Source organism: Capra hircus, chromosome 18 (assembly GCF_001704415.2).
Source record: "Capra hircus breed San Clemente chromosome 18, ASM170441v1, whole genome shotgun sequence".
In the NCBI taxonomy this organism is placed as follows: Eukaryota; Metazoa; Chordata; class Mammalia; order Artiodactyla; family Bovidae; genus Capra; species Capra hircus.
This window is the reverse complement of record NC_030825.1, coordinates 52,434,988-52,448,161: the sequence shown is the minus strand read 5'-3', so window position 1 is coordinate 52,448,161 and position 13,174 is coordinate 52,434,988. Positions and strand designations below refer to the sequence as shown.

At 48.0% G+C, this 13,174-nt stretch overlaps 1 protein-coding gene across 1 annotated transcript in view; it reads left to right on the top strand.

The window, feature by feature from the left end:
* Window positions 1-4,526, top strand: part of LOC102181983 (carcinoembryonic antigen-related cell adhesion molecule 21) — a 29,579-nt gene extending 25,053 nt beyond the window's left edge. The window contains 5 exon segments of the mRNA XM_018063182.1: window positions 2,777-2,978; window positions 2,981-3,022; window positions 3,886-4,116; window positions 4,119-4,149; window positions 4,469-4,526. Coding sequence (XP_017918671.1) covers window positions 2,777-2,978; window positions 2,981-3,022; window positions 3,886-4,116; window positions 4,119-4,149; window positions 4,469-4,526 — 564 coding nt within the window.

Here is a 13,174-nt window from a genome sequence, read left to right as displayed (position 1 = left end):
GTCCCCTGGAGCAGGCTCCTGCTGGCTGGTGAGAGGGGACAGTTTTCAGGGAGGGTGTGGAGACTGGAGAACGAGAGCCTGGCTGGTCCCTGGGGGAGACGGGGCTCTGAGAGGGGACAGGGGGCTTCTGTTCAGACCTGAGGGCAGAGGACAGCGGACCGGGAAGTGTGGAGTCTCAGCCACAGGAGACTCTGCATGAGCTAGAGCTGGTGAGAGGCAGGAGGACTCAACTGCTGTAGATTTTATGAGTAATTCTTCACTGAGCAGTAACTGTTGAAGACTGATGATGATAATAATATTTATATCTGGGTGTCACTACAGAAAAAGAACCAGGACAGTAAACACTGTCCTTACCCGGCACCCTTAGGAACTGACAAATAAAACCAGGCTGTGGAATTCCTGGAAACTCTCCTTCCTTCATCCCCAGGTACTAATGTCTGGAGCCTGGTCCAGGCCCTGGGTTTCAAGCAGGATCAGACAAGCCCCTGCCCTCACGGAGCCTGCGCTCTCTGGGGAGGAAGACAGACAAGCAGAGAGATGGGGAGTGTGCTGGCAGGTGCTCCAGGCGTCACGCGGGAACCGGAGCGGGGAAGGGCCAACAGTGAGCATGGAGGGGCTTTACAGCAGCTGGTCGTTGTGGGGTCATCTCCCAAGAGGCCCCTGAGTGTGAGCAGGCGTGTGAGGGCAGCGACGGAGTGAGCCAGGGACAGCTGGGGAAACAGAGAGAAAAATGAGCCCAGAGGGACTGAAGTGATGGGGGTCATGCTGCTGATGTTAAACCTGTAGGACACACACAAACATACACACACATACATGCACACCCATGCACACACGCATGCGCACACACCCTGCTGCTGCTGCTTAGTCACTTCAGTCGTGTCCAACTCTGTGCGAGCCCATAGACGGCAGCCCACCAGACTCCTCTGTCCCTGGGATTCTCAAGGCAAGAAGACAAGAGTGGGTTGCCATTTCCTTCTCCAGTGCATGAGAGTGAACATGAGAGTGAAAGTGAAGTCGCTCAGTCGTGTCCTCACACAGTATAAAAACACACCCCAAGCCTGAGGGATGAAGAGACCTGCTCAGGACCCAGGGCACCATTTTCTCATTGCAACACATAAGTCAAAATATTAACTGATTTCTCTCATTTCCCTCCTAGTCTCACTCTTAACTTTCTGGACCCCGCCCACCACTGCTCAGCTCACTATTGAAACGGTGCCCCCCCTTGCTGCAGAAGGTCAGATGTTCTACTTGCCCACAACGTGACAAAGAATACACTAGGCTATTCCTGGCACAGAGGAAAAACGGTAGACAAAACCCAGATAATTGCAACATATAGGGTAGACATTAATGCACCTACTAAAGGGCCTGCATACAGCAGACGGGAGACACTTTAAACCAACGGAACCCTGCTGATCCGGAACGTCACCCAGAGAGACACAGGATCCTACAACTGCTCGTTAAAAAGGATTTACTGACAGAAAGACAGATTGGACACCTCCCAGTGCACCGTGAGTGCTTCCTCTCTGACCTCGAGGTGTTTGGCAGGCGGGGGCGGGGGTGGAGGGTGGCGGTTGAATTCTGTTCACACAGGGCTGACAGCCCCGGAAGTTGCCCCCATACCCCCTCTGCGCCATTTCCTGTGTGGTGATTTGGCGGTTTGAACATTCAGTGCAGGGCACACCCTGTGGAGACAAACTCCAAAGGGTCAGAAATGCTTCCAGGAAGCCAGGCCCTGCAGACAGTGTGCAGAGAGAAGGACGGGCTGATGGAGGGACTCAGCACAGGGACAGCACTCTCAGTCCAGCCCCCTGGGCCCCTCCCCATGACCAGGACCCTGAGGAAGACCCTGCAGGACTCAGGGAAGACCCTGGGCTGAGGGCCCCAGGGATCCTCACAGAGAATCTCAGCCCCCGGAAGCCCCTCCCAGACCCTGTCCCAGGGCTCCTGCCTCCAGTGACACTGGGAAGCCTGTGCCATATCCCGAGGCTCCAAGCTGGTCACCAGCCAGGGCTCAGCCCTCAGAGCCACATCCGCACAGGGGAACAACCTGGTCCTACTCCTGAGACGGCATGGAGAGCACACAGGTATAAGGTCCCCAGGTATCAACCAAATGCCCAGGGGGACTTGGAGACGCCAGAGAAATCTCAGCACCCCAGAGAGGAACAGAGGAAGGAAGACATTCCTGGCAGCTCCTCAACCCCAGGGTGCCACCCAGGGAGCTCTCTCCTGAGGCTGGTTGATGAAACCAGGATAGATGCCAGGTGGTCTCTGAATCCCACCCACGTCTGTCCACCACTAAACACTGCTGCACAATCAACCCCCGAGGAAGCCTGTGCTTATCCCAGACATAGAGCAGGTGGCCTCACACTCTGAGCTCAGGTCCCCATGCATTCGTCTTGCCATACACAAGCATGCCTTCAAAGACTGTCTGGCTGAGAGGTGAAGGATGCCAATTTTGTTGAAAGATGCTGTTAGAGGAGCTAAAGGTATAAAGAAAGTGAGAGTGTTAGTCGTTCAGTCATGTCCTACTCTTTCCTGCCCCATGGACTGTATGTAGCCCACCAGGCTCCTCTGTCCATGGAATTCTCCAGGCAAGAGTATTGACTGGGTGGCAGTTCCCTTCTCCAGGGGATCTTCCTGACCCAGGGATTGAACCCAGGTCTCCTGCACTGGTAGGCAGATTCTTTGCTGTCTGAGCCACCAGGGAAACTCAGGGGTGTATACTCTCTGTTATTTATGCCGCGGTGACACACCCCACACCTGTCATCACCAGCAGCATCTCCAACCCTGGGCGAACGAGGACACTGCGGTGTTAACATGTGGAGCTGAGACTGAGAACACCTCCTATATGTGGTGGATCAACAGTCAGAGACTCCCCAAGAGCACGAGGTTGGAACTGTCCGAGGACAAGAGGACTCTCACAGTATTCACTGTGACAAGGAATGACACAGGACCCTATGTGTGTGAAGCCCAGGACCCAGCAATGTCAGCCGCAGTGACCCATTCACCCTGGATGCCCTCTGTTTTTGTGTCGGCCACGCTGACTTGCTGAATCTACAGTGCCTGAGACCGGGCCATATCCATCCCTCTCAGAACCGAGTACATGGGCCATCACCCCTGGACACCCAGACTGGACATGACTTCCGGTCCCAGGCAAGTCCAGGCAGGTCCACCTTGAATGAAGCCAGGGAGGGGATGGGCTGCTCTGTGTTGGTGGCTGAGGATCACCAGAATATGATGGGAGAAACAAATTAACATCAGACTCACAGTGAGTGAGCATGAAAGGTAATGATTATAAATTTTTCAGACAAGCATGTGAACAGCTCAGAAGGACCCTGGGGCCCTAATACACACCAGGAACTTCCATTCCCTCTGATTGCACCACGTGTGGCTTTCTGCTCTTTGCTCCAAATTGGCCGGAAACCGCACCACTTCCCCTGAGACTCCTCTGACCATCCAGAGGGTACCTCAAGCTCTCCTGCCACACAGACTCTCACCCAGCCACACAGCGCTCCTGGCTTGTCAGTGTGAGACCTGGCAATGGGCCCAGGCTCTCTATCCCCAATCACAACATGTATCTCAGGTCCTGCACTCCCTGTCTGGCCTGGATAGCACCACAGTCAGAAAATCAAGGTTCCCAGGGCTGATAGCACAGAGCTGTCCAGTACTAGAGTGTTGTCCCAGCGACCAGGCAAGGGTCCCCCTGGCGTGATCTGGGGGTCAGAGGAGATGTGCGTTCGTCTCTTTCCCGTTGTCACCTGAACAAAGACCCAGGGCCTTCCTCACAGTCATCTTTACAGAGGTCCCTGGGCCCCGAGACTGCTGAGGGAGCAAGGCCCAGGCCCCCGACCCACTCTCAGCAGTCACCCCTCTCTCTCTACACAGCCCCAGTGGCACGGCCCTCCCTCCAAGCCAGCAACACCACAGTCACAGAACACAAGGGCCCTGTGGTCCTGACCTGCCTCGCAGATGAGACTGGGGTCTCCATACGCTGGTTCTTCAAAGGCCAGAGTCTCCTCCTCGCAGAGAGGATGACACTGTCCTCAGACAACAGCACCCTCACCATAGACCCCGTCAGTAGAGAGGACGCCGGGGATTATCAGTGTGAGGCCTCCAACAGGGCAACTCCAGCAGAAGCGACCCCCTCAGGCTGCGTGTGACCTGTGAGTGGCCATCATCGCCTCCCATCTTAGTCGTTCAGTGGTGTCCGACTCTCTGTGACACCACGGACTTGAGCTCACTAGGCTACTCTGTCCATGGGATTTCCCAGGCAAGAACCCTGGAGTGGGTGCCATTCGCTAATCCAGGGGATCATCCTGACCCAAGGATGGAACCCGAGTCTACTGGGAAGCCCATTTTAACCTGGATAACCTTCCTTTATTAATTCCACCAACAATTAGCCTATCATCTCATTTCCTCCACTTCAAGCAATTGGAACCTGTGCTGCCTCTCCCCTCCTCACCCCCAGATTTCTCCTGGCCCTCTGCTGTGAAGCCTTGTTCCAAGACCGCTGGAAGCAGCGCTAAAATCAGTCGCTGGGACTTCCTGGGCAGCCCAGCTGTGAAGACTCCACCTTCCACTGCAGGGGTTGCCATGTCCTCCTCCGGGGGATCTTCCCCACCCGGGACTGGGTCCCTGTGTCCTATGTCTCCTGATTGGCAGGTGGGATCGTTACCACTAGTGCCTGCTGGGAAGCCCTGGTGAGTCACAAAGGCTAACCCTCCTCTTCCTTAAGTGCACCGTTGGGTGTGGTGTGCACTCTATAGAGCTGTGTGAATACGCGCCCCAGTGAAGGCAGGACCACAGCAGACGCATTCAGACAGGAGGTGTCAGTGTGCTCGCTGGCACTGCTGTGACTGTGGGCTTGCCAGCAACTCGACTCCACCTCCCTCCCCCTGTCTTTCTTAGTTGCGCCTTAGTCTCTACAGTGGAAGTGACGCCATTTCTCCCCAGGATGGGCGGTGGTCGTGTGTGGTGAGAGATGGGGGCCTTGAGGACTGTAATTTGTGCAACATAAACTCTCACGACTGTGTGTTGTCTGTTGGTCACTTAGGTCTCTGGTTTGCAGTGTTCTCACGGCCCAGTTTCTCACTGAAATTCCCTCTGACTGCCGCATCCATCATTGAAAGCGGGGTGTTGTCGTGTCACTGTTGTGACCGAGCTATTTCTCCCCTCGATGCTGTCCATTTTGATTCACAAATCTGGTGCTATGTTGTTAGGTGCATGATGCTTATAATTGTTCGATTTCCTTGGTGAATGAAACTTTTCTCAATATGTAAGGTCTTACTTTGTCTCTTGCAGGCTTTTTTGATTTAGAGATTATTGTATCAGACACTCATACAGCCACCACAATTCTCTTTTTATTACTATTTGCATAGAATATCTTTTTCCAACCTGACTTCAACCTTCTATGTCTTTGTATCTAAAGTGAGTCCCTTGAAGAGTTAGAGATGGGTCATAATTTTAATCCATTCTGTGATTCTGTGCCTTTAATTTCAAGGTTGAGGCTATCTATGAGTCAGATACTTCCTGATAGGAAAGAGCTTCTGCCATCTCACTGCTTGGTATTTGTCCTATTAATTCCTCTATTTCTTCCTCTTTGGTAGTTAAGTGATTTCCTTTCTTAGGTGTCGTTTTTATTCTGTCTTTCCCTTTCCACATATATTTCAGTTCTTTTCTTAGGGCCTAACTTGAAGATGACAATTAATATCTTAAACATGTATCTATCTAGTTGAAATATCAACTAGATTCTATGATGTATAAGACAAACGAGGTGCTCCTATACATCTCCATCACCCTGATTTTATACACGTATTGTCATAAATTTCAGCCATCCTTATACAATGTGTGTCCATTATATAGATTTATAAATATTGTTCCATGAAATACCTTTCAAATGAGAAAGAAAAACAAGCGATTGCAAGAAAGACAAAAATATTGGCTTAAATGAGATAGCTACCTTGGATCACTCTTAGCATTGTTCTTTTTTCTTTAATTAATTTTTTATTGAAGGATAATTGCTTTACAGAATTTTGTTTTTTTCTGTCAAACCTCAACATGAACCAGCCATAGGTGTACATTTACCCCTCTCTTTGGAACCTCCCTCCCCATCCCCTCTAGGCTGACACACAGCCGCTCTCTGAGTTTCCTGAGCCATACAGCAATTTCCCATTGGCTATCTGTTTTGCATATGGTAATGTAAGTTTCCATGTTACTCTTTCCATGCGTCTCACCCTCTCCTCCCCTCTCCCCATGTCCATAAGTCTATTCTCTGTGTCTGTTTCTCCGTTGCTGCCCTGTGAGTAAATTCTTCAGGACCATGTTTCTAGATTCCGTATATATGCATTAGAATGCGGTATTTATCTTTCTTTTTCTGACTTACTTCACTCGTATAATAGGTTCTAGGTTCATCCACTTCATTAGAACTGACTCAAAGGCGTTCTTTTTTGTGGCTGAGCATATTCCATTGTGTCTGTGCACCACAATTTCTTTATCCATTCATCAGTCGATGGACATCTAGTTTGCTTCCATGTTCCAGCTCTTGTAAATAGTCCTTCAGTGAACATGGGTACAGGTGTCTTTTTCAATTTTGGTTTCCTTGGGGTATGTGCCCAGCTGTGGGATTGTTGGGTCATATGGTGGTTTTATTCCTAGTGTTTTAAGGAGTCTCCATTCTGTCTTCCATAGTGGCTGTATCAATTTACATTCCCACCAACAGTACAAGAGCATTCCCTTTTCTCCACACCCTCTCCAACAGTTATTGTTTGTCGACTTTTTGATGATGGCCATTCTGACTGGTCTGAAGTGATATCTCATTGTAGTTTTGATTTGCATTACTCTAAGAAGGAGCCATGTTGAGCTTCTTTTCATGTGTTTGTTAGCCATCTCTATGAAACCTAGATAGCATATTCAAAAGCAGAGACATTACTTTGCCAACAAAGGTGCGTCTAGTCAAGGCTATGGTTTTTCCAGTGGTCATGTATGGATGTGAGAGTTGGACGGTGAAGAAAGCTGAGCGCCGAAGAATTGATGCTTTTGAACCGTGGTGTTGGAGAAGACTCTTGAGAGTTCCTTGGACTGCAAGGAGATCCAACCAGTCCATTCTAAAGGAGATCAGTCGTGGGTGTTCTTTGGAAGGAATGATGCTAAAGCTGAATCTCCAGTATTCTGGCCACCTCACTCGAAGAGTTGAGTCATTGAAAAATTCTCTGATGCTGGGAGGGATTGGAGGCAGGAGGAGGAGGGGACGACTGAGGATGAGATGGCTGGATGGCATCACTGACTCGATGGACATAAATTTGAGTGAACTCCGGGAGTTGGTGATGAACAGAGAGGCCTGGAGTGCTGCAATTAATGGGGTCGCAAAGAGTCGGACACGACTGAGCGACTAAACTGACTGACTGACTGATATCTTCTTTGGAGAAGTGTCTGTTTAGTTCTTTTTCCCACTTTTTGTTTGGGTTGTTTGGTTTTTTGATATTGAGTTATATGAGCTGCTTGTCTATTTTGGAAAGTAATCCTTTGTCAGTTATTTAATTTGCTATTATTTTCTCCCATTCTGAGAGTTGTATTCTCACCTTGCTTATAGTTTCCTTTGCTGTGCCAAAGCTTTTAAGTTTAATCAGGTCCCACTTGTTTACTTTTGTTTTATTTCCATACTCTAGGAGGTGGGACATAGAGGATCTTGCTTTGGTTTATGTCATCAAGTGTTCTGCCTATGTTTTCCTCTAAGAGTTTTATAGTTTCTGGTCTTATATTAAGGTCTTTAATCCATTTTGAATATGTCTTTGTGTATGGTGTTAGGAATTGTTCTAATCTCATTCTTTTAACTGTAGCTGTCCAGTTTTCCCAGTACCATGTATTGAAGAGGCTGTCTTTGCCCCATTCTATATTCTTGCCTTCTTTGCCAAAAAAGGGGGTACCCATAGGTGCCTGTGTTTATTTGGGGGCTTTCTGTCTTGTTTCATTGGCCTATGTTCCTTTCTATGTATGGTACTGGCACACAAAAAATTATGTGTTTTTGTGCCAGTACCATACTGTCTTGACGACTGTAGCTTTGTAGTATAATCTGAAGTCAGGAAGGTTGATTCCTCCTGCTCCATTCTTCTTTCTCAAGACTGCTTTGGCTATTTGGGGTCTTTTGTGTTTCCATATGAATTGTGAATTTTTTAATTCTAGTTCTGTGAAAAATGTCATTGGTAGTTTGATAAGGATCACATGGAATCTGTAGATTGCATTTGGTAGTATCATCATTTTCACACTACTGGTTCTTCCTACCCAGGAACATGGAGTATCTCTCCATCTGTTTCTGTCCTCTTTGATTTCCTTCATTAGTGTCTTATACTTTTCTGGGTACAGTTCTTTTGTCTCCTGAGGTAAGTTTATTCCTAGATATTTAATTCTTTTTGTTGGAATGATGAATGGGATTGATTCCTTAATTTCTCTTTCTGATTTTTCAATGTTAGTTTATAGAAATGCAAGTGGTTTTTGTGTATTGATTTTTTATTTGCAATTTTGCTAAATTCACTGATTAACTCTAATAATTTTCTGCTAGTGTCTTTAGGGTTTGCTATGTACATTATCCTGTCATCTGCAAACAGTGAGAGCTTTACTTCTTCTTTTCCCATCTGTATTGTCTGTTTTAACCTCTCCTTTTTCATTTCTAATTTTGTTGATTTGATTCTTCTCTTTTTTTCCTTGATGAGTCTGGCTAAAAGTTTGTCAATTTTGTTTATTTTCTCAAAGAAGGACCTTTCAGTTTTATTGCTCTTTACTATTGTTTCTTTCATTTCTTTTTCATTTATTTCTGCTCAGATCTTATTGATTTATTTCCTTCTACTAATTTTGGGGGTTTTTGTTCTTCTTTTTCCAGTTGTTTTAGGTGTAAAGTTAGGTAGTCTATTCAATGTTTTTCTTGTTTCTTGAGGTAGGATTGTACTGCTATCAACTTCCCTCTGAGAACTGGTTTTGGATTATAAGAGACTATTATGAAAACTATATGGCAATAAAATGGCCAACCTGGAAGAAATGGACAGATTCTTAGAAAAGTTCAGTCTTGGACTGTACCAGGAAGACTGGTTCAGTCTTCCTGACTCAACCAGGAAGAAATAGAAATCACAAACAATCCCATTACAAGCACTGAAATTGAAGCTGTGATCAAAAATCCCCCCAAAAGGAAAAGTCCAGGATCAAATGGCTTCACAGGAGAATTCTATCAAACATTTAGAGAAGAGCTAATGCCTATCCTTCTAAAGCTCTTTCAAAATAATTGCAGAGGAAGGAAGACTTCCAAGCTCATTCTATGAGGCTACCATTACTCCGATACCAAAACCAGACAAATTCAGTTCAGTCGCTCAGTCGTGTCCAACTCTTTGCGACCCCATGAATTGCAGCACGCCAGTCCTCCCTGTCCATCACCAACTCCTGGAGTTCACTCAGATTCATGTCCATCAAGCCAGTGATACCATCCAGCCAGCTCATCCTCTGTCGTCCCCTTCTCCTCTGCCCCCAATCCCTCCCATCATCAGAGTCCAGTGAGTCAACTCTTTGCATGAGGTGGCCAAAGTACTGGAGTTTCAGCTTTAGCATCATTCCTTCCAGAGAAATCCCAGGGCTGATCTAAAGGCAACACTAAAAAAGAACACTATGGGTCAATATACTGATGGACAGAGATGCAGAAATCCTCAACAGAATTTTAGCAAACAGAATTCAGGAACACATCAAGAAGTTCATATACCATGATCAAGTTGGGTTTATTCCAGTGATGCAAGGATTCTTCAATATATGCTAAGCAATCATGTGATATATCATATTAACAAATTGAAAGATAAAAACCATATGCTCATCTCAATAGATGCAGAAAAAGCCTTTGACAAAATTCAGCACCCATTTATGATGACAACTCTTCAGAAAATGAGCATAGAAGGAACCTACCTCAATATAGTAAAGGCCACATATGAGAAGCCTACAGCAAACATTATTGTCAATGGTGAAAAACTGAAAGCATTCCCCCTAAGAACAGAGATAAGACAGGGTGTCCACTTTCACCACTATTATTCAACATCTATCTGGAGGTCCTAGCTACAGCAATCAGAGAAGAGAAAGAAAGAAAAGGAATCCAGATGGGAAAAGAAGAAGTAAAGCCCACACTGGAATATATTTTTCCATCCTCTCACTTTCATCTACCTGTGTCTATAGGTCAAATGACTACAAATTTACTGGCACAAGTCTACCCAATCAAGGTGTGAATATGACCCCGTTCATTCTGGATTCTACAGACAGTTCATTTGCTTGCCTTTCCAAGCTGTGAGGGGCTGTCTGCTTTCCTGGGTTCGTGGCCCCTTCGTCCATCTTCAAAGCCAGCAGTGGAACATCTTGAAGCTCCCCAAGCTCTCCTTCCATCCTCCCGTCTCCTCTGGCTCTGCCCCTCCTGCCTTGGAACATTATGAATGTATTGGACTCAGCGCAATACATTACCCACCATAATCTTCAAGTAACCCAACATATCTCCTATATTCTCCACTGTAATCTCCCAGTCATGTGATCTGGATTTCATCTGTAGGTTTCCTTCTTCATGGGGCACATTTCTCGAATTGTGGGCTTGAGGCTGTGGACATCTCTTAGGGTTCTGTGCTCTGCCTACCACTCCTCTCAAGGCTGGGGTCATCATCTTCCCTCACTGCAATCTGCTCTGGGCAGCGTGGACTTTGTCATGCTGATGTGGGGCCAAGTCCTGCCATGACGTCCACAGCAATCTCACTGGCCCTGAGCCCTGGAGATCGAAGCCAGTCCTCACTCCCTGCAGCTCTCCCCACCTCTTCTTTCCTGTGAAGTGAAAGTTGCTCAGTCTGTCCAACTCTTTGCAACCCCATGGACTGTAACCCTCCAGGCACATCTGCCATGGGATTCTCCAAGCAAGAATACTGGAGTGGGTAGCCATTGCCATCTCTGTAGGCTCATCAAACCCAGGTCTCCAGCATTGCAGGAAGATTCTTTACTGTCTGAGCCACCACAGAAGCCTCTTCTTTTCTAGCAATGCCCAATTTTTCAGAATGAAAAGAAAGCAGATGTGACTCAAAGACCACAACTCCCACATCTCCAGGTGGCCTGTGTTCATCAGCACCATGGACAGTGTCTCTGCTGTGCTCAGCTGGGCTGCAGCAAGAAGGGCTCAATGGGAAGGGACGGCTGGATATCCTGCCCATTTCTATTCTATGACAAAGATGAACATGGTAGAATGTGTTCACGGATAACCCACTTGCTCTAGTTTATGAATCGGGAGCACTTTCTCCTGTCTGTGTATTAGTTGTAGCTACACCCATAATAACTCCCAGGTGAACGATCCTGCACCCGGAGGGTGTCCTCAAGGAAGCTGAGAACTAAGTCTGTCCTCTCAGAGTATCTCCCTGCTGCTGAGTGTCAGATAACTGGCTTGTCTACCACTTGGAGGGAACGTTTCATGGTTAAGTCCTGACCCTCGGTACCTGACCTTGGAGACAGCCATCACCTAGCCTGGAGGCCCCCTGAGCACAGCCTCCTCTTCCCTCATTCTCCAAATGATCCCCTCTCCCCCACGGAGCAAGGTTGAGCAGAACGCCTGGGCTACCCTCCCACCTCCTCCAGTCTGAGCCTCAAGCCTGGTGGGAGAGTTTTACCATCTCTCCATGCTTCCAACAGAGCAAGGGTCCTGCTGAAGAATAAGTGGGGCCTGAAGACCAGTATCCAGGGTACAATCTGTCACTTGAGGGCTCATCTGTCTGCCTGTGAACCCCAGGCAAGACAAGGAACTAGGGCTCCACAGTCACCCCAACCTAACTTCCTGTTCTCCATAAATATACCATTGACAGAGGTAACTCTGACAGCCAAACCCAGCACTATACTTCCCAAGGGCTCAGGTCTAACAAATCCAGCATCCCTAACAGTCATGCAAAATGCTCCAGATACCCAATATAATAGTCACGTGGGTCCCAGGCGCCTCCCTTATCTTCCATGGGGACAGAGTCTGCAGGAATCACCCGGGCTCAGGTGCACCACCTGTGGAACCACGGTGTCTAAATGAAGCCGCAGAGGGAGCTACTGAGGGTATTTCAGGGGTCCTGGCATCTGGCCAAACACAGAGGCAAAGCCACAGGACTTCATGAAAAGATGAATAAAAGGATGGGTAGGGAAGGCAATGGCACCCCACTCCAGTACTCTCGCCTGAGAAACCCATGGACAGAGGAGCCTCGTAGTTCTGATGTATAGCCTTAGTTGCTCAGAAGCATGTGAAGTCCTCCTAACCAAGGATGAAACCCATGTCCCACGCTTTGGCAGGTGGATTCCTATCCACTGAGCCACCAGGAAAGTCCTCTAAACAATGCTCAATTCATAGATAGACAGTGGATCATTATGGCCGCCTCACACATGCTTTCCATATTTGAGTATGGGTAAATGAACAAGCGATGTATGTCATCCTTTTTGAATTTACAGACACACAACCACCTGCTCTGCGCTCACTAGCCCTGCAGACTCAGAACCACCTGCTCTGTGCTCACCAGCCCTGCAGACTCAGAACCACCTGCTCTGTGCTCACCAGCCCTGCAGACTCACAACAACCTGCTCTGTGCTCACTAGCCCTGCAGACTCATAACCACCTGCTCTGCGCTCACTAGCCCTGCTGGTGTGACTTGGGCAGCAGGACTCTTCCTGACATTGTGGTTGTTCTAGTTGCTAAGTCAGGTGCAACTCTCCTGTGACCCCATAGACTGGAGCCCGCCAGGCTCCTCTATCCATGGGATTTCCCAGCCAATAACACTGGAGTGGGTTGCCATTTCTTCTCCAGGAGATCTTCCTGAGCCAGAAATCACACCTGGGTCTCCTGAACGGGCAGGAGGATCTTTACCACGGCGCCACTGGGGAAGCCCATGCTGCTGATGATCACTTGCTCAAACCCACGCAAGTTACGGTGCCAAGTGTGAGCCCAATGTAAGCTATGGAAGCTGGGTCATGTTCATGTATTCACGTGGGTTCATCAGCTGATAGAATGCACACCTCGGGGGTGGAATGTTGAATATTGAGGAGGCCCTACACTTGTGGGTGGCAGGTATCCAGGAAAACCTCTTGTGTGGGGCGGCCATGATGATCCAGTGTCTACCTACAAGTTAAGCATTGTTTAGAGGACTTTCCTGGTGCTCAC